Raw genomic sequence first — 27,005 nt, forward strand, 5'->3', positions numbered from 1 at the left:
CGGCGAGGTGTGAGTGACCAATTATCGACATCTCCCCATTTGAAGCTGTGGCGAAGAATCGATCATTTGAGTGTATCTTGCGAACACCCTGTTTATCGATCCTTCTCCGTAGGTTTACATGACTGATCAATCGATACATCGCAAAGCATGCCACGCCACTGAACTCAATAAAGAGAATAATATAGACATGATACGAGTCTAAAAACGGCCTAAAATACCGCGGCGACCCGATGACGATAGTGGAACGACCGCGGAGCCACGTGCGGCGAGGAGACTTCAGAAGCAGGCTATCGCACCGATCAAGAACAAACACTTCAATGAAGCTCGAGATGAAAATAAAACACTAGAAGCGACACAAAAGAAACAACAGAAACACGGCTGATAATTATATCCTCAAAAGGTTACTCCTTGAACCGGCTTAATTTCGGCTGGTCCAGGAAATTGATCGGTGGCTTGTCGAAGACATTTTCTTCGGAAGTCATCGGAGATCTTATAAATCGATCAACCGGAAGATTTCACAACGCAAATAGAAATGAAATCTTTTAAATTCAACGTCATCGATTAGGTTATTGAGATACTAGGGGGTATTCTAAAATTTATCAGGAGCCAGATTAACATGTTGCACATTGATGGCTAAAGTGCGAGACCACGCTTCATTCCTGCGTTTTAGAATCTCTGCTTCTAAAGAAGTATTTTATTTTTTCGAAGATTCTTAAGTTGACAGGAAGTTTGCAACGTCGCAGACGGAGATACGTGGTTTCGCACTTTGGTAATCTCTATATGCATTGTGGTGCATGAAATTGTAAGTTCCGAAAAATCTAAGGGGTGCGACAACTTTTCGGGCGATACGATGACCCTACAGCTCACCTGATTTCTAGGCGCTGAAACCCGATTTTCAGGCACGGTTGGCGCATAGCGCCTAGGGCTGGCAGAACACTCATGTTGAAAGTTATTGAACAAAAGAAGAAAATCGCGGATAATGAAAACGGTTGCTTCTTAATCCTCTCATCTTCTAAATTACTGCTCCAAGTCAATTTGCATATTTTCAACTACGTCGCTAATAAATAATCTACCAGTGAAAGTGTTGAAAATGAAAGTATCCCACAAACTCGAAGTCCAAGCTTAAAATAAATCTCGACGTTAACAGTCACACACTTTCATTCCGAAACATTCCCGGTTCTCTTAAGTCGATGATGAAAACTCTATCAAAAGGAAAAACGCCGTAAGGGTATTCGAATGTTGCCTAATTTCCTCTCAGAAAATATTATTTATGAAGAAAGTTACGATATTTTTCCTTGAAATTTTTCGACACTTTCGATCAAATTGCGAACAAAATGCTCTGAATAATCTAAAGAGAACTAATTACAAATTTTACCGAAAATTCGTTTCTATCAAAGGTCTTTCGGCAACGTCTGAAGGTTCATACGGCGTTCTTCCTTAGCACGACGGAACTTCCAACCAGCTATTCTCGAGATTGAGCTTTCGGCCGCGTTCAGTATGTTGGCACAAGTCACTCGCTAATACCCAGCGCTAAAGAACAATGAATGGCCTTAATACGGTACGTATTACAACCGCTGATGGCGACGGACCTCAAACAAGAGGCAAATTGCCTTTAACAAAACAAAACAACACAGCACCGCGGCCGAACAACGGCGGATTATTTCATCGGCTAAGATTCCGACGGATTAGAATATTAAAATACTAATTACAAACGCGTCGAGTCGCGTCGGGCTGATTTCAAAAAATTGACCTCGATATCCGCGACACAATGAGGGCCGCCTGAGAAGGGAGTTCCGAACTTAGTCTCACGACAAAAGGAACCCTTCAGAATGCTAACTATTCATCTTGAAAGATCCTTCTCGCTCGCTCGGCGCTGGCTCTCACTTCGTCCACATCTCTGTCGAGCAGGTCTATCTTCGTCGCGGCTTTTTCCCTGCCCCTTCCTCAAATTAGGGATGATAAAAGGATATGTATATGCGAGTCGTCCCCTTCCTTTCCATTCATTCACCTATATTTTCCCGAAATTCGGAATCGACCCTCCTCGCATTCTGCACCGTCCCAGATGCAGTCCCGAGGGGATTGCAGAAGAGGAAATGAAGTCAGTTCTTCCCTTTCTGTTCCGTTTATTTTTAGAAAAACACTCTTGAGGCACTTGCTGTATCTGGCTAATACACGCGGAATCTGATCCTCAGTTTCATTAAACGTGTTTCTTCATTATTTTGAAGATTGGGTCTCATTTCGCGATGAGGGGCTTCACCCATGAGGGCACCGTTTGGCTAAAGCTGCACTGAAAAAAAATCCTCGGCGTTTTTACCAAGGTCCGTTGATACCTTTACCATCTCACTTTTTTTTACCAATTATTGGTAATTTTACCAAGACAGAATGGTAAGCTTACCTAAAAACCGGTATTTTTACTGTTTTTTCCAGGTAAGAATACCACTTTTATTGGTAATCAATTCCGGGTAACTTTGCCATTTTATCTCGGTAATTCTACCACAGTCGATAAAAATATTGGCGTTTTTACCAAGGTCCAGTAAAATTACCGAGAAAGTTCAATAATTTTACCGAGATTTCTCGGTAAAATTACCAATTCCATAAATGGTAATTTTACCAAGAAAAAACTGGGATCAAATAGAACCCTGAATTCTTGGTAATTTTACCCTTTTCTTAGTAAATACACCGAGATTTTTTTTTCAGTGAGGGGCTTCACCCGTGAGGGCACCTTTTTGCTAAAGCTGAGACTGCGATGGCACATGCATTGTTCCTCAAATGAGCCAGAAAAGTGGTTCCAAATGTGGAAAGCGACAAAACGAAATCGGATCATGATGTTGATTATGTTTGCTGCTTCTCTTGTTGGGTTTTGTTCGCTGTCATACAAAAATGCAAACCAGGTCAATAGGTCTCAGGTTCGACTCCCGGTGGTGGCGTCGAATTTTCACGGAGGCGACGAGTGAATCTGATAGATTCTACTCGGTCTTAATCCCTGAAAATTGGAAAAGCCTGGAGCATGGATGTGCCAATCCCTAGATGTATACGGACAATAAAATACCGTCTACATACGGCTGTAGGCCCTAATGGAATATAAGCCAAAAGACTGGCAGAAAAAAAAAGAGGGCAAAAAATGCAAACCTGCGCTCACGAGTTTTGGTCATACCTGTTTTGTAATCGACTACATTTTTAAAGTACACATTCGGAGTATTCTTGCACAAACTAAAAGTAGATGATAAAACTAAAATGTGTGGTTAAGTCGTTCAAACAAAGTCATAAAAACACGGCTCCTGATAGCTTAACTATTATACGAGTACTTATGTTTTGCAACTATCATTATTAGAGGATTCTTCTTCTTTTATTCCTTTGACAATGCGACTCTCTTTATTTTCATGTTATTACGGAAGGAGCTTCGGAACATCGCAGCACACGACAAATACCTTTGATAAAAAGTCAAGACAATTTTGAACTTTTTAAACGTATTAAGATCGCTTAAACATTTTCGCTCAACCAATCAAGCCTCGCTTGAGGACGTGTGTCATTTTGTAATAATTTGAAATTGTGCATCTCTCCTTTTTCTGATGAACAAATCGAATAAAATCAAAATATTTTTGAGATCATCTTATTTCCGCACTTCAAGAAAGATATAGGTAGAGGACACAGCGATGGTGTAACAAGACAAGCGTTCCATTATTATTTGTGGTGTACTGAACATTTGATCTTTCTGTCATACTTCATTTTCTAAATAAAAAATTCACGCAATTCTGTAATAGAATCGGATGTCAAGTCCTGCATGGCACTGAAACGATCAAGATTCTTCTCTGCAGAATATTTAGAAGGTCTTATCTTTGTTGACGAGGATTGTTAGACAAATAAAACGTGGGTTGAAACATGGGGATGAAGGTACGTATCTATCCTAACTTGAAAATCTCATTAATTAACCAGACCCAGCACTCCGCAAACTGCGAGTTTCAGGTTTTGAGGCTCGGGTGTGGAAAGCAGGTAAATACTTTGGTGAAACCAAGTAGGTAGCATGCCAAATAATAAACAATCCTTTTAATTCAAAAGACTAAATTGGATTTAAATAATTGCAAATATCCTACGGCAGCATTCCGTGCACGGGTTCGGAGTTGGTATTGCCGCAGCGCACAATAATTTAAGTCAGCGAGAGAAGTTGAGCATGACGTGGGCACTTTCAAAGCTCATTCGTTCGTTAGTAAAACACTTAGAGGTTTGAAATTGATTCCATGGGTTTCCCCGAAAAATCTCTTTCGAATTACAACCCTACACATTAAGCAGGGACGAAATAAACGTCAAAATTCGCAATCTCGGTCAAAAATGTCGTATTCGTACACTGTACGCCGCGGCGAAGAGCGCGGAAGTTCGAAACGGAGGGAGACAATTAGACCGCGGTAGAGGCGCCCCAGGTAGGGGAGGGGGGGGGCTGTTGTTGTTGGGGGATGCGAATTCTGGAGCTGTCAGATGATGTCAACGAATGGAACCGGAAACGACGGAACGAGGGGAAGAGAAGAAGAAGAAACCGTAATTGTGGAAGCCGGAAGTTGAGGCTACGCGGGCCTGGAGCACTACAGAATACAGCAACAGCGCAACGCTCCCGTATGAGCGTGAACGCAGCTTCCAGAATCCAGCCTCACGCTTCACCTCTCACCTGCCTCCACCGGCCGAACCCCTGAATATTTTCTGATGCTCTTTTAGGGGATTCTTCGTTTCGCGTGCGAGGGTGTAACCCTATGTTAACGTGAGCCCTGGCAACCATGGAGATACTCGCACTGTAGGGTTCACCTCAAAATACAGGTATCGATACTTTAAACATGCTGGAAGTTACAATGAAGTAATTAAGAAATATGACTCACCACCGTGCGTAATTACATCTTAATTCTTTAGAGAAAATCGACAGCGAAATTTACCTGAAACAAGCAACAACAATTAATTAGAATGGACACTCAATTAATGGCAAATACGACGAAGAAAAAAATAATGACAAGCGAATTACAAGCCAGTGCGCCAGGGGTAAGACAAAAGGTTGAAAATAAAAAATCGATGACGGATGACTGTTACCAGGAAAAAAGTTCTCTTCCTTTAAAAAAAAAAAAAAAAAAAAAAGTATCCAGCTCCTGCTCTTGGTCGAACATGCCGCGCTAACCAGATGATATGACTCACACACGGCCGTCAGCCGTTTAAGTAAAATAAATAACGCGTTACAAGGAGGGTGTCTATTTGCGTTACGAGAAACGAGAGGTGCGGAACGCTGGGATGATGCTAAATGAAAGAATCGCCTATACTTCGAAACACAGTGACCGACAACAATAACTCGATGTGCTGCGGTAAAGGACGGAATGCTTCCAATTTTGCACTCAAAAGTCCTTGAAAACTCCCGATTCTCACGTAAGAGGTGTCGAAGGCAGTATTTCGTATTTTTCATCTTTATATATATTTGTCCAAGTTCTATACTGCCGTGCTAAGGAAAAACGCCGCATGAGCCTTCAGACGTTGCCAAAATACAAATGTCCGAGGGCACTAATGGATACTTTTCTCCCAAATTTTCAGAGAATTTATTTCGCACTTTAATCTGCGGTATCTGAAAATTGCATGGAAAAATATTCCTTTTATCTCCTCAAAAATGAATGTTTTATAAAGGGGCATTCGGCAACATTCGGAAATTCTTACGGTGTTTTTCTTCATCGCGCCAGTGTACTGCCGTGCTTAGGAAAAACGCCGTATGAGCCTTCAGCCTTCAGCTAAATTCCCTCTGGCAAATAGCTAATTTTCAGGAAAATTTTTGAATACTTTCTCGTCAATTTCTCGGTTAATTTTGTTTGCAATTTGATCTAAAGTGTCTGAAAATTTCAAGGAAAAATATTCGTAATTTTCCTCACAAATAAACATTTTAACCAAGGAAATTTGCCAACTCTCGAATGTTCATACGGCGTTCTCCCTTAGCACGGCAGTATAGAGATCATACCTGCGTCATAATAATCTTACTTCCGTGGTATGTATTACTTTGTTTTGACAGTGCGAGGAGCTGATACAACGGGCCTGCCACTGCAAACTTCATAGAGCAAAAAGAACAGTTGTTTCTCACAGAGATGGCTCAAAGATCACGATGAGCGCATCGGAAAAGTCTGAAATACGCTCCTAACTTCCAGGGCTTCACCGCATAGCACGTTTGTTTGATGAAATGAAAACAGACGAGGCATGCCATAGTCTCGTATAGCTTCACTACGTTATCCCAAGCCTCGGAAACATCGGAAAGTTTCGAGAACTGCACTCAACACCGAACACCTTGCTGCCTTTCGGAAATTAGATTTCAGACGTTGTCACGAGACGTCTCAACTATTTTCAGTCTGGAGACTGAACTAAAAATCAAAATTACTTGACAGTTCCCCGGCTTTTCGCAACTTTTCTGAGAGAGACAATCCCCTGACTAAGTAATTACTATTTTTTTTTTTACTTACCTACATGGAAAAAATGAAGGGGAAAAAATCCCAATAATATTTACGTGAAGGTAAACTTTGCGCTGTAGTATTTATCGTTGAATCGATAACTATATCGTTTGGTCTTAAAGAATCTTGAAAAATCAACAGAGTTGCCATAGAATTTAGAGCACCCTACGTTATCCCAATTTCCTTGACTTTTGGCAGAATTCACTGAACTTTGAGGAGTGTTCAAAATAACGTGAAAAATAAATAATATCAAAATAACTCATCTCTAGGTGCAGACATGAAAGAAATATACTATTTCTTGTAAATCAGGGTGTCTAGTTTTCTTAGCAGAGCTCATTCCCTGATGAGAAACCGAAGTTTTCTCCCACTTTCCCGGGATTTTCTTGGGGTTCGAATATAATTTTCCAGAGTTTCAGATATGAATATAGATTTCAATTAATCTTACTGCCATTTCTTTGGCGCACATTGAAAATTTTAATTCAAAAGATGTTCCTGATGTTAATATTATCTGGCAAATGAAAGAGATTCCCGGTTTCTGGAACAGATTCCCTGATTTTCCCGGTAAATTTTCATTCCCTGATGAATTCCGGTTTGTATAAAAAACTAGGCACCATTTTGTAAATAGAATAATAGTCTATTTCTTTCATGGCGCAGATACGCCTTTTTTTAAGCCAAACAGCGATTTCCCGTCGATCCCAGTCAGCGCGGCTTATGATTCACGTAATAGCTAGCGAGCAGAAACAAACGGGGTCGGCCGTGATAAAACAAACTCCCCAATCGAATCGTCATGGCTGGCTAATCAAGAGAAGGACACCAGTCCCGCTGATTCATTCGGCTTAGCGGTTTTCCTGAACCTCCCCCCCCCCCCTATCATCTGTAACACCGCCGCCCTGGAAAGTGAGCGGCGGCGCACAGTGGATCGAGTCAATGAGAGAGGTCGGACATGAAATTTTCGACTAAAACTGCAAATTTTGATGTTTATTCCGTCACATTTTAAATTTTAAGGGGTGTTTCCAGGAGTAAAATTCACGAGAGAGTCAATGGAACCACTTTTAAAATCTCAAAGTTTTGTGTAAACGGAGTTATAAGCTTTGAAAGTTTTCAAATTGTGTCCGATCTCTTCTATTGACTCGATCCAGTGTGCGGCGGCGCGGTGACGGTGGCGGCGAGGAGAATGATCTCACCGCTGAGTGACGCGCTAAACGGCGCTATGTCCTGATCGTCCACTATCACACGACTTGCGTGCGGTACGCGGGTGATTCATCGCCGGAGAAGCGCCATGAGCAATGTTTTGGTTACGCTGGGCTGCTCGAGATAGACTCGTTGCCAGTCACTGCCGTGCTGAGGAAAAACGCCCTTATCAACATTCCACAGTTGCCGAATTTCCTCTCATAACATGTTTATTTTTGGTAAGAGATAAGTCGTCGTCTCCTGCACGAAGGAACGTAACTCCATTCCAAGGTTGCCAAATTAACTTAAACCATTTACTTTTTTTCTCTAAAAATTACACTTCTAATTTGTTTCCCAAATTTTTCTGATTTTTGCAGGGAATCTACGGAAAAATCGGTGAAATTTTCAGTTGGAAAAGCCCCAAATTCTTTTGAATAATAGGCGATTTGCGAGGAGGAAATTTTACAACGTTGAAATGTGGCTACGTTCTTTCGCGAGGGAGACGACGAAGTATGAACATTTCCTCTTGGAATTTTCAGGCAGTTCGGAGCTGAGCACGAATACAATTTTCTGACGAATTTAAAGAAAAATTCAGATAGTTCACTGAAAATTCACATTCTCAAAGAAAATCTGAGGAAATCAAAGCAAGTTTGGCAACTTCTTAAGGCTCGTGGGTATCTGATTTCCTACAACGTTCTGAAACGTTCAGTGAATTTTCTCTAGAATCTATAAATTGAAAATTTAATTAATTCAATTTGGAAAAATAAGATGGAGAAGAAGTAGAGGAAGAAAATGAAGAAGTTGTTGGAGGATTTACGAAAAGTTTTATCAGTTGAATTTATTTAATTGCTTTTAATTTATTTAATTTCGTATTTTAGATCCTATATTAAAATTTCTATCCAGAATGTTGCTTGGTTCTCCAAGAAAAAAAAGTTAACAGTGAGGAAATTAGGCAATCTCTTGAGTAGGTACATAACTAAGCTGATTCTGTCTAAATCCGTCCAAATCGCAAAAAAAAAGAAATGAAGAAAAAAATGCATAGATACGCCGAAAAAACATATCTAACGAGGGCAATCTGACAGTGCATGAAGGCTCATACGATGATCTTGGTGAGCAGGGTAAATTAGAGTAAGGGATCGATGCATCGATGTGCATCGATTCATTCCCATTGCCACCACTTAAAGAGGTTATACGGCACAGGTATCGTTTGGATCCAATCCGATGTAACGGAGAATCCTACGGTGACGTCATCGCTTACGGCGTCTAATACACGCCGAACTAGATCGTTACATAACTAAGCTGATTCTGTCTAAATCCGTCCAAATCGCTAAAAAAAAGAAAAAAAAGAGAGAAAAAAAATGAAGAAAAACAATTCATTAATACGCCTAAAAACATATCTAACGAGGGCAATCTGACAGTGCATGAAGGCTCATACGATGATCTTGGTGAGCAGGGTAAGTAAATTAGAGTAAGGGATGCACATCGATTCATTTCCATTGGTCCCACTAGAAGAGGTTATACGCACTGGAAAAAAAACACATTGGATCTAGAGTCCAGACTCTTAAAAACATCGACAAAAAAAAGTTCTCTTGATTCAATCAGAATCTAGCTTAAATCAAGAACCAAGCCTCTTAATTTAAGCGGATTTCGTTTTGATTCAAGCAAAAATCCAATTGAATCAAGAGTATTTTTTCTTGTCAATGTTTTCAAGAGTCTGGACTCTACATCCATCAATGTGTTTTTTTTTTTTCCAGTGCGGCACAGTTACTGTTTGGATCCAATCCGATGTAACGGAGAATCCTACGATGACGTCATCGCTTACGGCGTCTAATACACGCCGAACTTGATCACCGACGTCTCTCACCTTCGGTTGCCGCGGGGTCGAGGAAAAAAAAAAAAAAACCAGCCGTTCCTCTGAAAGTCAGAGCGTCGCGTCGCGTTGTCGTCGGAGAGGGAGTCAGCGGCAGGTGTGCCGCTGCAACTGCGGTGTAGGCTATTGATCTCTTTTCCGTTATCCGGCTATAAATGAGGCGCAAGCCCAGGTTCACGACCTTGACTCTCAACCTCCGCCACCACTCCAGTCCTGAGCTGTGCATTTCGCTCCCGAGCAGGGAGCCACGAAACGAAAGAAACTTATCAGAGCCTCTTAAGGACAATCCGGAGGGCGAGAGGGTGGAGGGGTGGTTTACGGAGCGGGAGGGGGGGGGATCGCCCGATTCCGCCCCGGCCTGTATTCTGAATAATGTAAGGGGCAACGTCGCAGTAATCGGAGCGGCAGGGTTGGAATTCGGGAGATAGTAAACGCAGAATACTTTCCTGTAATACCTACCGTTTGAATTATTAACGTCATGACGCGCCGGGCTTTTTACACCCGATTAGTGCTTAGTGCCGACAATGACAAGTTGAGGGGGGAGGGGGGAGAGGGGGGGGTGTCCGTATTTTTCCTGCATATGAGCAAATTGGACTCAGGGCTCTAAAACAGGTTGGCCAAAAATCAGTACTGTTACAGTGCTTTTGCCGTACATTCTAAAGAAATTCGGTAACTCATCGACGAAAAATTCAGTACTTTTACAGTACCTCCAATCGACGAAAATCGAAAAATTTCAAAAATTAGAATTTCTCGCTCGAATTGCGACAAAAATGAAAAAAATTCCGGACCTTCTCGCGGATTTTCCGCACTTTTTCGATGCTGCCGGACCGCCCTTAAAAAATCAGTACTATTTCCGGACTTTCCGGACTTGCTGACACCCTGTTAAGTGGCCGACAAATATGACAGGAGTTGGGTGGAGGGGGGAGCTCCGTATGTTTTCTTCCTCGCATATGGAGCAAAGCTTGGGAACTTCATATCAACCCGATCCTGTTTCATCATCCGATCGTCGATAATTTATTCGTTCTTCCAAAATGTCAGACATTTTTGCTGAACTACCAACGCTAAACATACTGACGAGGTAAATTTTTCTTCAATACCTCGCATATTTCATTTCTGCCGCTCTGATTACTGCAGCATTGCGACTTATTCAGTATAGTCATTATTCACAAAATAGGCCGCGGCGGAGAGGAGGTGGGGTGTGAAGCACCAAATAACGTAAGGTAGAGTACCTATTAAGAGGAAGTACGGACTATCGGTAATTTTGGAGGTTGGGTAATAAAGTGGCTTACAAATACTCGGAAAAGTTGTCGGGGATGGAAAGGGTACCTTACGTATGGGATGAGGACAAAAAAAATCTACGAAACTGCATTTCTTCATACTTAGTCCTTTCCCGGAGGAAGGAAAGTTGGTTGCACCATTCAAAGGTTGCAAAGTTCACTCAAACAATTCAACTGGTCACAAGAATGCACCGGTGAAATGTGTCCAAAAATGTTTCGGATTTTTGGACGAGATCAAAAAAACTTGGAAATGGCGCAGATACTCCTGATAAAAACAGGATTTGCGGCGGGAAATTTGGAAACACTGGAAATGGGATTGCGAGGGGAAATTAGGCAACACTGAAATGTACTTGCGTCCTTTCGCGAGGAAAACGACGACGACTGGTGCGACTTCACGGGGCAGGTTGAATGCAGCGGTCGCCCGAAGCGCAACAAAGAGCAAAAACGGAAAATGGTAGTGAGAGAGAATAATTGAAACGGAGGATAAAGGAAGGAAAGGGAGAGGGGGACAAGGAAGAGGGAGAAAAACTTTAAGAGGCTGAGGTAAATAAAAGATTGTTTGAGATGAAAGAGGTTTGCGAATTCGTTTAGAGCGAATGAAAAGTCCTAGTAATGCGCAGCGTCGGGGGCGTAATCTGAGGCCATCCTGAGAGGAAATTGGATAAAATTGGACGGGAGGTTGAGTTAACAAAATTTATGACTCTTCGTTAACGCCCTGACACCTAAGCACCGCCGCATTAATATTACGCCCACGTTAAATACAGGGAATGGGACGGGTACTTACCGTGTGAGCCAAAAAACTCATTTTGAGAAGGATTACAGAAACGAATTACGCCAATCCGAACCTGGGATCTGCAACCCTCGAATTAGGCGCGCTAACTACTAAACCAACCTGGCCGGTCGTAGCCTATTCGGTCGGGTTAAATACCACGTCAACGAGGTAATTGCGACTAAGTCGAGTACCAGATACTCGATTCTTTGCGACTAAAGTTTCTACAAGTATATCTTAGAATAGAAAAACAATTATAGGGAAAATTATAAACTTATTAAGGAGTTTCACTTAAGGGAAAGAACAGTGAACAGTAAGGGAACAGGAGGAAAAAAAATAGGGTGCAATTTGGATAGGAAGCAATCGTGCCATTTTACGATGATACCACTATTCGACCACGTGGGAGCTCGTGTTGCCTACACCAAAGATTGTAGGCGCACTGCCACAACCCGTTAAAATCACACTTCCACATTGAGTGAAAGGATTTCCTTCGTACGTTCCAGATACGTGCACGGTGATGAACCACCATTGGGCCGCGTGGGGGCCAATGTTGCCTACAGGGTCGGATTTACCTACTTGCCGCCTATGGGCCGCCCGTATTTTCCCGTCCCCTTCTCATTTGTTTTGAAACATAAATAGATCTTATTCGACAGTGGTTCGATGTATTGTTTGGTTCAAAACAATGGAACATGACCTCAAACAAGAATTTTAGGATTTAATTCGGAAAAGCTGAAAATGATAAAATTCCTAACAATTTCACTTTTCATTGCCAGCGAGTAAAAATTCAATCACATAAGGCCCGTTACCTCAGATTTCTAAATTGACTTTGGAGGCTGTGGTTACATATTGAATCAATCGATATCAATATAATCTCACCCGTGTGATCCGTCGATTACGATCTATAAAAACCATCAAGTGAACGTGCCGGTGGGGGAGGGGTGTATGAGACGCGTTTACTCGTGTTGGGTGCATTTTTTGTGAAAGCCCTGTCAACACTAACAAAAGTTCAGTTCCGTAAACCCTTCCCTATTTGGACAAGGCCTTCCACTTATAAAAAACGAACGAAAAAATTATGAAAGAACAAACATGAATGTGGTTAAAAATTTTAACTTCCACCGCCGCGCCGACCGCACTATGTTGGCGCAATGCGTGAAGTATTCATGCAGTCTTGTAGGCGCTATGCGTTTCATGCCGACCGCTGCTGACCACACTGTTTGGCGCAATTCGTGAAGTATTCATGCAGTCTTGCAGGCGCTGTGTGTTTCCAGCCGACTGCTGCTGACCGCAGAGTGTTTGACGCAATGCGTGAAGTATTCATGCAGTCTTGTAGGGGCTATGCGTTTCATGCTGACCGCCGCGCCGCTCCGTTCCGGGTCAAATTGCGTGTTTTAACTAGGTTTCTCTCTTAACTCGACTAATTGAAGGTGTTGTCTCTTGTATCGCCGAGAGACGACAAAATTAGAAATTACTATACTTTTACTCTGAGGAAATGAGAGATTTTGTCGTCTTCTCTCGTTTGTAATTTATTTTCTGAATCCGATTTTTTTCTCTCTTTTTTTGATATCTACATTCAAAAAGATAGCGAAATTTGCCGCCCCCCACATTTTGCCGCCATGGGCCGCGGCTCATGTGGCCACCCCCTTAATCCGGCCCTGGTTGCCTACACTGAAATTTGAGAGGAAACGGCTTTGAAGACACATTCTCTCGTTCTGTAAAAAGCTACTTTTAGAGTGTATTTCCAGTAGCAGCGTCGTTTTACGATGATACCACTATTCCATCACAAGGGCGTTTTTGTTGCCTACACTGAAAATTGTAGGCGAACTGCCAATACGCCACAAAGACTTCTCCGCATTTCACATAATTCCATGAAGGCGGGGAATTGAGGGAATAAATAAATATACGATTTTTTTCAAGTAAAAACAATACAGGTAGAATTTTGAACAGCGTGTAAAAAATTAGATAAACAATTATAAAAAGAAAGCAGAATAAAATAAATATAAATACCTTTGATTTGCTATGTCTGCAGCTTGCACTGCGCTTGAAAGCGGATCCATTAGCGACAACATGTCTATCCAAGGGCTGATGTGATGCAGTTGCTCCCATAATAGGCGAAACAACAAGCACAGAAGCTACTAATAACAATCCAGCGAACACTGTTTTTACTATCTGAATTCCATTAATATTTTTTTCTTAAAAAAACCACTGGTAGTTTCACCGCAGAGGAAAAGGTGCTGGCACGAAAACAAGCTCGGCAGGACAACAACATTGTCAAACGCTTGACATCACAAATTTGACACTTAGAACGCTTCGAAATAAGGCACGGTCTGGCACGGCACTTTAAGCGGGGTTAACTAAAACAATACCATAAAAAAATACCAATAAAAATCTGGACTGCTAAAATTTACGTCCAAGTTCATACTCAGCAACACCTTTCTAGCTCCCACCTGACGACAAGAGGGAAAATATGTAACGGAGGAAAAAGATAAATTGCGTATCATGTTCAAGTGTTTCGTTTAATTCAAGATCTTAGAGTACGTAATAATTAAAGTGAAAATTAATACCACATAAGTTTAAATTAAATAATATTTTCTGTGATTTTTGTATTGAGTCTCCTGAACACTGGTTTCTCGAGGATTTTGAGCGATAGAATGCTTTTCACGGAACACGTACGCCACAAAATTCGAGCTCTTACGATTGAAAGCACAGGTGCGATTTGGGTCAGGCTGAAGTTTCGACGTAACAAGAATTTGATGGCAAAACTTCCGGACTTCCCACGGACGAATTAAATTTACTTGCAGACTTTTCAAGATTTTCCCTGGCTTGTCACCATGTTTCAGAATTTCATGCAAAATCTTACCTTTTACTCGCCCTCAGATTGTGAAATTTATCTGTAGGTAAAACAACACGCTTCCTGAGACCCCCCCCCCCACCCCCAACCCCCCCAAAAAAAATTTTTAACGGCTTAAGATAGTAGGGAGCTGGATCAAAAGAATTTCAAAACCAAAACTTAAGAACAATTCTTCGGAAAAATAATTTTCAGTTCTGCTGGAAATACTGAAATCCATAGCAGATTGGGCTTGATTTCTCCGTAACGGAATGGAGAAACACCCCACACTCCCAACTAACGTACAACCCTTTTCGTGGTAACGTAAATTCCTCCGATGTGTATCAATTCACGAAATTTATTTCCTTACAAACATTGTTTGCTCTTCATATAAAGGGGTCCAGTAAGAAAACTCGGTAAATTTGTCAGATCGGCAGCATGGTGAATTAATTGAAACTTAATGAGGATACGGCCGCCAAGGCAGGTATATCTTACACGTTACTTGAGAAGCTCTCAAGTTTACGATTCCCGATAAATGTGTCGAAAGTATCTCAAGTCAGTTCGGTGCACTCACGATCGCACGCGGTCAACGCAAGCGGTAGCATGATTAGGCGATTGCCACTAATGTAATTGCAGCGCAAGTAAGTAAATCAGCGTTAAAAAGAGTGGTTGTACTTGAGAGCACCTCAAAGTCGATAATTTATACTTTAAATCTCGTGTAATACAGGGTCATTCAAGGATAAACCGCCCGACTGCAGAAGCGTGTTCTATGGGTCATAAGTACTGCTCTCTCCGATGGAATTTTTGAACCGATGTACTTCTTGGGAGGCTACGGTCCGGGGCATGGCGACTTCACCTCGGTGACTGAAAAAATTTCGAAAAAAGGTCTCTTCACATCTGAAACTTCGGTTTTCAGCAGCGTGCACTCAAAAATCGTAAAATTTTCGATGACGACTCGGTCGTGAAACTACGCAGCGGTGGCTACCACCTCTCTTGAATCTCGATCCCCAGCGATCCGATCCCTTAGCCGCCGAGAGCTCGGTTGCTAATTCGTCGGGCGCTATCCAATTACTCCATAGAAATCAGGCCTCCGGCATGAATCTGACAACGGGGCTTCGACGACCGATCCGTCGCGTTGCACCGCGCCGCGGATCGGTTGATGACTTGTCCGCTTAAGCCACGGTTCCACAGACAGTGCGCGACGAGGCACGAGCAATGGAGATGTTGCATGTGTGAGGAATTTGCGATTTGACTATGGATTCTCGAGTAAAACTTCGCGAGAAACACGATGGTGCCACTGGTTTTCCCTAAAATCAACTCCCAAGCTCAAAAAAAGCTCTCAAGTTGAGGCCGAAATAGAGGGGATATCCCACGCTATTCTAAGAGTCCACCTCTACATCAACTCTCCATGCAAAGATAGGGAGCAAATACATTGACAGGGCTGCCACTTTATTTGGGGACTCCAAAACTGAAAACACGGCATCACTGCTAATGTATTTTCTTTGCATGGAGAGTTTGTCTTGATGTAGAAGTGGACTCTCAGGATAGCGTGGGATATCCCCTCCATTTTGGCCATTTTGTGCTTTTTTTAAGCTTGGAAGTTAATTTCAGAGAAAACCAGTGGCACCATCGTGTTTCTCGCAAACTGTTACATGAGAATCAACAGTCAAATCGCAAATTCCTCACATATCCAACATCTCCACTGGCAACGTTGTTTTTCTCCATTTAAACCTACGGAAATGTATCGATTCTTGGAGGGACCAGGTGCTCCGACAGAATCGATTATTTAACATTGGTTTAAATGAGGGGAGGAGGGGGATCCAGTGTTGCCAAATTGCTGGATACGCCTCTGAATTGGAAACTTTACGTCATATCTTTAACTCTTTCGTTGGGGCAGTTGACTTGGCGTTAATTTCGCTGCCCGTGCCCTGGGGGACCGCAGCTTTGGCCGGTTACGACTTTGGAGAACGGCGGCGAGTCATGAGCTCATGACATCACGGTGGGCTAGAAAGTGCGACTGCGACGCGATTCGATTGCCCCGCCCCCGCCCTCCCGCCGAACACTTAAGACATCCGAGTCGGAGTCGGGGACAGGAAGAGAAATATTCACAGCTTCTCGTTGTTGTGGCTTGTTAACCTACTTATCTCTTCACAGAACGCTTTACTCTTGTCTAAAGTGCTTTATCACTTCGCCTCGAGGGCCGATGATTTGATTACGTTCCTGACAGATTGTCGGCTCCTTGTGATACGCTCCTCTCCGCCCCCTCCATCCCTAGGATACCACTCGCGAAATATTCGTCGCTTAGTGTTACTATTTTCCAGCTTGGGTTGAATGTCAGCGGGCTCATTATCGGAATTGATAGACGAAGCGATAGACAAACAGGACAAAGAGAAAATGGACCTATCCTGATGGCGAATTCGGGTGGTTGCAATACAGTAGACTCTGGATTATTCGGATTAATTGGTGCCGGGCCCGATCCGGATGAAAAAGAAATCCGGATAATAATAGTAAACACAAACACCACCAACCAACACCACAGTATTCTTATTATGTATACATCATGTACATACCAACACGAATTTAAAAGGTTAACGCCAAACTGAACAACTCAATGGTGATTGTGAATGGTAGCCGACAACGATAAATTACAATACAACGATTAAAGCGCGCAATGCGTGAAGTATTCATGCAGTCTTGTAGCCGCTAATGTGCGTTTGAGGCTAACTAACTGACTGCACTGCGGTTGGCGTAATGCGAGAAGTATTTATGCAATCTAGTAGGCGCTATTGCGTTCCACGCCGACCTCACTGTTTGGCGCAATGCGTGAAGTATTCCTTCAGCCTTGCAGGCGCCAGTATGCCTTGCGACCGCTTCTCCGCGGATCCGCTCACTTATCGGAATGCGTACGTAGTTACATGGTTGCAAAATTGATCTGGATAATCCAGAGTCCGGATAATACGAAGCCGGATAATCCAGAGTCTACTGTAGATACGTAATGGGAACTGATAGACAAAGCTATAGACAAACAGGACAAAGAGAAAATGGACCTATCCTGTTGGCGAATTCGGGTGGTTGCAATAGATACGTAATGGGAACTGATAGACAAAGCTATAGACAAACAGGACAAGGAAAAGGACTTCCTGTGGCGAATCGGGGTTGCAATAGATACGTAATGGCTGAATAACGGCAGGACACAACTTTTGAACCAATTCGTCGTTCCCATGACGAAATAATGTAACTAAACTCCAATGTTGCCAAATTTCTTCTCGTAAATTGCTTTTTTACCAGGAGAATCTTGAGCATTTCTAACTAAACATTTTACTGATTCTTTTCCGGATCTCGGGTAAAAATCAGAAATGTTTTGGACAAAAATGGCAGACGCATTCTTGAAAAATAGCAAATTGTTCGAGTCAATTTTGCAACCAGGAATGAAGTTACGTTCCTTCGTCCATTGCCGGATCTAGCGATTAGGCAACACCGGATTTCGTCCATTTAAACCCATGGAAATGTATCGATTCTTGAAGGACCAGGTGCTCCGACAAGAATCGATTGCTTAGCACAGGTTTAAATGGACGAAATCCGGTGTTGCCTAATTGCTGGATCCGCATCTGCCTTCGCCAGGGAAAGTACAAACTGAGATAGAGACTTGAAATTTTTTGAGGGCTCCTGGGTCAAGGAAATCTCCTTTCTGGAATTTTAGGAAAATTTTGAAGCGATTAACCTGAAAAGGGGCAAGAATCCTAAGAATCCTGGGGGTTACAAGGGTGGTGGGGAACTTTTGGATCAACCTGTACATACTACTGAAGGTAATAAATACAACTTCAGGCGAGATGGGAAAGCTCTAATATAACGACACATACCTACACCGCGAATGAAAACAGTCGAACGACCTGACGGCGCGACACACGACAACAATAGGAATTCCTCACAAATAAAGAACCGTTCCGAAAAATCAACGTTCAACGGTGCCGAAACAAAGGGAAACCGGCGCCGGAAAGCTACGCAACCTGACGCGTAGCGAGCGGCGGAAAACACAAAACAAAATTCGGAGTCAAGAAACCTTGGAAAGCGATGGACGATAAGCTCACAACTTCCTCGTTCTCGAATGCAGTATCATTTTGGAGCTGGGAACGGGGAACCGAGGAGCTTTCAGGAACCGTAGGTGGCGGTGGCTATGCATTAAAATGCAAGATTAGCCGCTGCCGTGCTAAGGAAGAACGCCGTTTGAGCCTTCAGGCGTTGCCAAATCTCCCTTGACAAATCGCGAATTTTCGGGAAAATTTGTGAATATTTTTCGCTCGGAATTCAAGGAGAATTTTGTTCGTAGATTGTTCTAAAGTGTCTGAAAATTTCGAAGAAAAATATTCATAAGGTTCTTAAAAAATAAATATTTTCTGAGAGGCAATTTGGCAACATTCGTATGCTCGTACGGCGTTTATCCTTAGCACGGCAGTCCAGACCTTGGAGCGCGAGCGCGGGTAGTCGTGGTCGCCAGTTCGCACCTCAAGTGGTGCTTTCATTCAAACTTTATAACACGTCGTCCCCGGTCGAAAGAACGTAACTCGATTACAGTGTTGCAACTTTTCATTCGTAAATTGTCTTTGACCTGGTGACTGTTCGGCGTTTCTAACAGCCACTGATTTTCAATTTCAGGCTGCAGGCCAAAGCCGGGAAGATATTAGACGAAAATGGCACCACACTGGAAAAAAAACACATTGGATCTAGAGTCTAGACTCTTGAAAAAATTGACAAGAAAAAATACTCTTGATTCAATCAGATTTGTGCTTGAATCAAAGGAAATCCGCTCTAATTAAGAGGCTTGGTTCTTGATTTAAGCAAAAATCCGATTGAATCAAGAGAATTTTTCCTTGTCAATGTTTTCAAGAGTCTGGACTCTGGATCCAATGTGTTTTTTTTCCAGTGTCATCTTCGTCTCAAAAAGTTGAATTGTTTCACTCAATTTTGCAACTTTGGAATAAGTTACGCTCCGTCGTCTGATAGACGAAGAGTGTCCAGTGGAAATTCGAGAGTCAACGATATTATTTTTGGGGATATTTCGTGGGGCGTTCGGGCGGTGACCGAACGCATAAGAGTAAACCCGAGTCTGAATAATTTTATCGGTCCTTCAGCACCGAAATGTAAGTACCTAGCTTTCGTCGATGATGCAATATCGGCTAATTGAGGCGCTTAAGCAAACTTAAGTGCGGTTTTATAACTCATCCGACAAATGTCTGTGCGGGCACGTTTTCCCGGACACAATTAAGCTCCAGCTGCCAGCTACGTTTCAAGTTCCTGCCGCGGGTAAAATAGTCTAAGTCTAGCGTCACTACCGAAGAAACAACTCCACGTTCCCTGATTTATCCTTGACGTTAGTGCGTTCAGCTATGAGGATGCAAGTGACTAACAAAGAGTGGGGATGAACTGTCTGGCCAGAGATTTCCTAGACTCCCTCACCCTTTCTACTGACAATATTCCTACGATGGTCCATTCAAGACATGTCCGTGAGCTTCTCGAGTTCCGGAGCCTATGGCCTGCGGCTCATCTCGTCATTTCGATGAGGTTCGAAATTTTTTCAGAAGTCCCGATGGAATCCTCAGTTCCTGATCTATTTCCCTCAGTTAAATCTTGCCCAATGAGCCGAAACTCCGATCCATCGCCACAAGGAATACGTGCAAGAGGATTCCAGGAGGACGCCTGATGAGAGCACTGGAAATAAAGCCGCTTGGATCTAGAGTCCAGACTCTTAAAAACATTGACAAGAAAAATTACACTTGATTCAATCGGATTTTGCTTAAATCAAGAACCAAAGCTCTTAAATTAAGCAGACTTCCTTTTGATTCAAGCAAAAATCCGAACGAACCAAGAGTATTTTTTCTTTTCATTGTTTTCAAGAGTCTGAGCTCCAGATCCAAGCGACTTTTTTTTTCAGTGAGGGTGGGATGCAACTCCCATCTACTTTCGACATTTAACCTTATGGGGCAGATCTGTCCAATTCAAGAGAATTTGTTGAAAGTTTCAAAGGCTTTATATCCTCGGAGCAAATTAACTTCCTACCAATAACTCAACCCCCCTCCCCTTTTCTCGTGAATTGCCACCCTTGAATCCAGGACTTGCCCATCAGATCCAAACCGGTAGAAGCGATTTCTAATGCTGCTACAGTTCGCGAGATCCCCTCGTTCTCAAAAATCCTCAGTTGCTCAGGTGTGAGCTTTTGCGACCATCTCGACTTGACCTTTTTCTCGAACCCGCTCAAGGTCGCTCGTACGAGTTGGTTGACACCCTGGCGTAGGCCCGCATCTCGGTTCCAACATGAGCCCCCGAAAGCATGGATTTATATGTAAGACAGGGCTCACGTGAAAATTGAGATACGTCTTTATGTCAGAGGAACGACGAAATGTCAAGCGAAATATTCGGAACTGCGGCGTGAGGCGGGCTACCGGCTAAAACCATCCCAGGGTCACTCAGTCGTGGACCACTCGATTGTGACCGATGCGCGATGCACGGCTCGGAACCAGATTTCGTTAACAGAGACAGAGACGACATTCTGGAATCCGAAAAGCAGGCGCGGTCGACAACCGAGAGACGGGAGGAAAGCCGGTCTGGACGGTGGACTCGACGCTGCCTCGCTTTAGTTCGCGGCTTGCTGACCAGCATGCAGCAATGTGTGGTACTATTATTTTATCGATAGCTGAAGTGCGAAACCACGTAATTATATTACGCTGTTTCAAAATTTTCGCCAACATTGAAAAAAAAATACATTGGATCTAGAGTCCAGGCTCTTGAAAACATTGACAAGAAAAAGGACTCTTGATTCAATCAGATTTAAGCTTAAATCAAAAGGAAATCCGCTTAAATTAAGAGGCTTGGTTCTTGATTTAAGCATAAATCTGATTGAATCAAGAGTATTTTTTCTTGTCGATGTTATTAAGAGTCTGGACTCTGGATCCAATGTATTTTTTTCTCCATTACGCTGTTTCAAAATTTTCGCCCACATTTGATTTTTTCGTAGATAAACAAGCCAAGTTTACAGCTTGAGTGAATACAGAATGTTTTGCTAACATAGAAGAAAAATCAAGCAAGTTTTCAAGGAAATTCGTTGACTAGTCTTCTCGAGAAAGAATGAAGTATGACAGGAGGTCTGCAACGTCGCAAACGGAGATAAGTGGTTTCGCACTTAGGCTATTGATAAGACTCCTCTCGGATGTATCAGATCGATGATGCGTGTTGTTCATCGGAAAATGTAGCTCTTGCATGTGTAAAGGATTTGCGATTTGACTGCCTGCTCAAAAGTAAAATTTCGCAAGGAACACGATGGTGTCACTTGTTTTCTCTAAAATCGATTTCCAAGCTAATAAAAGCTCTCTAAGTTGAGACTGTAGTAGTGGAGGGATCCCGCGTTGCGCTGCGAGTCCATTTCTAAACCTAGTTTATACTCTCTTTCCACAGATAGGGAGCAAATACATTACTAAGACTGCCACTTAGTTTGGGGACTTTACCTTGATTGCGTACTTGCTCCATATCTGTGCATGGAGAGGTTGACTGAATTCAGAAGTTGATTCCCAGCGTAGTGTCGAGGATACCCGATCCCATCAATAACGGCCTTAACTTGGGACTTTTCTCGAGATTAGGAGTTAGTTTCAGAGCGAGAAACCTACGTAGTGGCATCATCGTATATCTCGCGAAATTATACACATGAAAAGGAGTGCTTACATCGCGAATTCTTGATACAATAAAAAGCTCCATACAGAAAGTGTCTCCGGATAACGAAGGTAGTAGAAGGAATCGAATCGCGCCCATCGAATCGAATTTTAATTTTTTAATCAAATTACGTCGATCGAAATGATATCCTCCATGATAGTGCTCATTAGAATCAGAGTTTCGCTGTGAAGGGCTACCAAAGCGACGACAAAAATATTAAAAAGGATTTTCAAAAGAGCGGGTTACGAACGTGAGCGGGGCTAATATTACTAATTAACACCCATCGACGAGCGAGTTGAAGAGGTTAAACTGACGCTCCGGGAGTAAGTAGGGCTTTTGAGTGGGTGGTAAATAATGTAAAATTCAGTACTTCACACCTTAATCTTCTGCCAAATTTTCCACTTGCGAGGTTGCCAAATTGGGAATTCTTCGGAAGCCGGCTCATATCTCTACGGAAAAGAGTCAACGATTCGAAACTCTCTATCCATTGGGTATAGGAAACTGATTCGAGTTGGGACTTAGGTACCAAACTCTGCTATTCTATCGACTTAGAGATAAAGCGTTCAAAGGGGAATTAGAGCAGGCAAGAAACCACCTGTGACTTGTCTTCTTTACAAAATTTTACGAAGAATATTATTAAAACGACAAGAAGTTCAGAATCAACAACCCTTCAGTTGCGCGAGTCGTTTTTTTGCGCTAAGTTTTGAGGAGGAAACATTTAACTTTGTGGTATGATTCATACCTTGTCTAGCGAGCTGTCGCTAAATAATCGCACTCTCCCTTGAAATTAATTACTATCGCGAAAACGACTGTGCAAAAGCTATAGGAGAATGATGAGTTGCGATAGAAAGAAATATAAGCAACAAACTGTCCCCAGCCCCACCATTCGAGGAACCGGGAAAGAAAAAAGAAGTTCGTGCAAGAATGAAGGATTTACGATTTGAGTAATTAATTCTGAATAAGCAGATTTTATCAGGATCACCATGGTGCTACTAGTGTTTTTTTTTTCGAGATCAACTCTTGAGCTCGAAGTTGAGGCAGCGACGGATTATTAAATTATGAGAGAATCCACTTGGTAATTCTTCAAATTCTTTTGGCATGCGGGGCTGGAAATATGAGCGCGGTTGCCACGCCTTCGGGAGACATTTAGCCTCCGGAATCATCTTGGAACAAGAGTGACAGTCGTTATTCGAGAGAGTCAAACCTCCCAACGATTGCACTATCTCTGCAAAGTGATTGTGACTGATTCTACCAAAGTTTCGATTAAACCACATTTCAATGAACTTCCCGATACCTTAGAGATAAGAGACACCTTTAGAGACAGGCCCTGCGATGGTCCGATTTAGAGACAAAAAGAGACCCTTCACTTCCACTAACTCCTTTTCTTGCCTACAGGCAAAACTTTTCATTTCGGGGATTCAACACGACAGAAAGAGACATTCTACCTACAAGGTGGATGATGACTGATGAGCTTCGGATGACGTAATGGCCCGTACAAATTTACCAAACTTGGGCTTGTTTGCGGAACGAAAATGCCCAACGCGTTGTTAAACATCCACCTATAAACTGCCGTGCTAGGGAAGAACGCCGTATGGACATTCGAGAGTTGCCAAATATCCCGGGATAAAACATATGTTTTAGAAGAAATTTATGCCTGTTTTTCCTTGAATTTTCCAGATATTTTAGATTAAATTGCGAGCAAAATTATCTGAAAAATTTTAAGAAAAATATCCACAATTTTCTCAGAAAATTCGCTTTTCGTCGAAGGAAGTATGCCAACGTCTGAAGGCTCATACGGCGTTCTTCCTCGGCATGTCAGTATTCAGGTAGGTCAACAATTAATGCTGGATGTTCCGAACGTAGAAGCTTCCACCATTGCCAAGAAACCAGTGAAGGCTGTCTCTTGGTCTCTGGTTCGATTTCATCGTGAAAAAAGGGCTCCAGCAGGCTGATTATTGAAATTGATAGACGAAGCGATAGACAAAGAAGACATAGGACATGAGAGATCCTATATAGGTGGAAACGGGTGGTTGCAATGGACAAAGAGGTAGGTAATAGACTAACTAACGGCAACCCACGAGAGACCCTAGGTTAGTCCATCATTTACCCCCTCAGTCTATAAGAACCACCCATATCAACCAATAGGATCGCTCTATACTCCTTATGTCCTCTTTGTCTATCGCTTTGTCTATCGATTTGTCTATCAATTTCAACAATCAGCTCGCGTTGATCCGTGAAAAAAGCTCTGGCTCCAGCTTCCCCTCAGGATCGATCATTTACGAGGGAGAAAAGGCAACGCAGACGCACTGATAGAGTCTGGGAAGAGGATCGACAACGCTGCGGCTGCGGCGCAACAGGATGGCCAGGTCTTACCTTGAAACCTCATACCCGCTTGCCGCTCCACGACTGCGGTGCCGCGGCGCGCCGCACCGCGTTGGGCCGCACCAGGACCCGAGCAGTCGCTCCATGGGGGACTCCGGGGGGCAGGGGGCGGCAACGCGAGGGGGCAGCCGGCTGTGAGCAGCTCGTGTCGTAATACTCGCCGCGGTTGCCAGCCGAAGCCAAAAACTCGCCACGGAGAGCAATTAATTGAGACATGCTTCGGCAAAAAAGGCTTATCTCACCTCGAATGAGATTCTGCAGATTCGAACGTGATTTTTGAAAACCCAAGTGATCCCTTGTTAACTTGGGCGTAGCTAGGAGGGGCTCAGAGAGGGCCGGTCATCTTCGGAAATTCTGTAGGTAAGGTGGAAGAGATTCTTCGTCAACGATAACTTCTGGTCGCAGGAAACTCGTTGCAATGATTCGGAAGTATTTTTACTTATACAGGGTTATTCAAAAGTCACGCACCACTGGCCATAACTTTAGTTCTAATCAAGATATTGACTTGCGATTTATGACGTTTTTCCCCATATCGAAGGGGGCAATTTTGTAGGCACTTTCCAGTTTTTGACTCCCTCACGAAAAGGGGGGAGGGTGAGGAGCAACTCAAAAATTTCAAATGGCCACCGCCCTCATGGCCAGTGGTGCGTGACTTTTGAATAACCCTGTATGACAGTACAGCCGATGTGCAGAAATTAATGGAAAATCTGTGACATTGGAGCCTCAAAATGCGTCTGAATGGAGTTAAAATTTCGATAATTTTCCAGAGGAGGCCTCCCGGACCGCCCTTTGGACTGTGGGGGTATTTCGCTTCTCTCCCCCGAATAGGGGGAACAGGCCCTCCCCAGCAGAGATTTTAGGATTTCTCGATAGGGCTAAGAAACAAGTCGAAACTACGTGATACAACGCGTAAAAAAATCGTGATTAATTACTCTTTTCCCCCACATCCATCTTCCTGAGTTTCTAGGTTTATCTTGGCTAGGGCCACTCAACGGAGAGAGTTCCGCGAAAAAATCATTGCAAGGCTTTTGAGCCTCTCAGTTCTGAATTATGCACTGCAATTTGCACAATCTTATTGGTAGCAGCGTTGCATACCTCTTTTACGTCGGGATGACTCAATTACTGGCGTCTGAGTCTCCTTATTATATACTTTCAATACAGAAAACACAATTTTCCACCAGGAATGTATAAGATTGTACAAAATACTAAACGACTGATCCAAATTTAACGAAATTCAAGGGAAATCGCGAAGAGAAAGACAAGCTCTGCAACGTCCTGTCTCCACGGGACGTTTCACGGGAATTTTCCCAAGTTCGAATCGCAAGAATGAAACTTCTAGGCTTTTCTCCCGTTAAGCATCACAACAAAATTTCTTCTTCTTCTTCTTAAGTCATTCCTGGGACTCCACAATGAATCTTACTTGGCACTGTGATTGTATTGCAGGGTGTCTGCTAAAACAAGCTGGCCAAAAATCAGTACTTTTCCGGTACTTTCTCAGTGCTTTTCCAAGAGATTCAGTACCTCCTCACTAGAAGAATTCAGTACTTCTTCAGTACCTCCGATTGACGAAATTCGAAAATTTCAGAAATTTGAATTTCTCGCTCAAATTGTGGCAAAAATGAAAAAAAATCCGGACTTTCTTGCGGAATTTCGCACTTTTCAGTGATTCCGGACCGCCCTTAGAAAATCAGTCCTATTTCGGGACTTTCTGGACTTGCAAACACCCTGTATTGACAAACTCATTATTTTTCCCAACTTCGCAAGTGAGATTTTTCCCTGGGACAAATCCCATGAAACGTCCCGTGGAGACAAGGCCTGAAAAGGCACTTTCCTCCGGCGCGAATGAAAAAGAATGAAATTAAAGAGAGCAAACTTTTCCGAGTGGGTTTTTGCTCATGGTAGAATGACTTATTCGGCAAGTTGGCAACACGGGTTGGAAGCTTCGGTTGACGACTGTCTCTGGAGAGTTTCACGTGTAGCCGCCGCTGGCCGACTCGGCACTCGACTACGACTACCCACCTACGACCTACTGGTGCCCATGCCGCGGCCGCGGCCGGTGCGCCTCGGAGAAATTACAGCGGAATGATGCCCAGTTAGACCAGTTCGCTGCAGCGGCCATCCTTCCCGACATTTAGCCGATAAATTCTGGCTACGATGAAGACGTTAATTTTTAGGAGAAACTCTACGGAAATAGCAAACCAATTGAGCCCTTGGCACCGATTGAGGCTTCGAAGAAAGAGATAATCGCAAAATTTTTACCCTGTTGTTGACTAACGTTAGTTTGAATCGACCACTTATTTCGGACCCCTAACTGAACTGAATTGAATATCTGTAATGTTCAGCTTTAAGCTGAACTTATTACGCAGGTTGGCTAAAAAACTCCAACATCCTGTCTTTAAGACCCGTACTTTTACCGCAATCAGTTCGTGCACAGCTGAATTGGTCGGCTACAAAACGGCTCAAGTGAAGAAATGAGAATTGGAGAAAAATGGTGGGAAGTGATTTAATTGACCCCTCATAAATCTCAGAGCTCTAAAATATTAAAGCGATGAATTAATTAATC

At 43.0% G+C, this 27,005-nt stretch overlaps 1 protein-coding gene across 4 annotated transcripts in view; it reads right to left on the minus strand.

The window, feature by feature from the left end:
- Positions 1 to 27,005, minus strand: part of numb (NUMB endocytic adaptor protein) — a 104,786-nt gene that overhangs the window by 35,638 nt on the left and 42,143 nt on the right. For 2 of the 4 annotated variants that reach the window (XM_072298162.1, XM_019061238.2), the window contains exon 2: positions 13,543 to 13,889. The exons of the other annotated variants lie outside the window; for them this stretch is intronic. In XM_072298162.1, the coding sequence (XP_072154263.1) occupies positions 13,543 to 13,641 (99 nt within the window). In that variant the 5' untranslated portion in view covers positions 13,642 to 13,889. The remainder of the gene's footprint in view (positions 1 to 13,542; positions 13,890 to 27,005) is intronic. 4 annotated transcript variants of the gene reach the window in all.

The sequence above is a fragment of the Bemisia tabaci genome, chromosome 3 (assembly GCF_918797505.1).
Source record: "Bemisia tabaci chromosome 3, PGI_BMITA_v3".
Lineage (NCBI taxonomy): Eukaryota > Metazoa > Arthropoda > Insecta > Hemiptera > Aleyrodidae > Bemisia > Bemisia tabaci.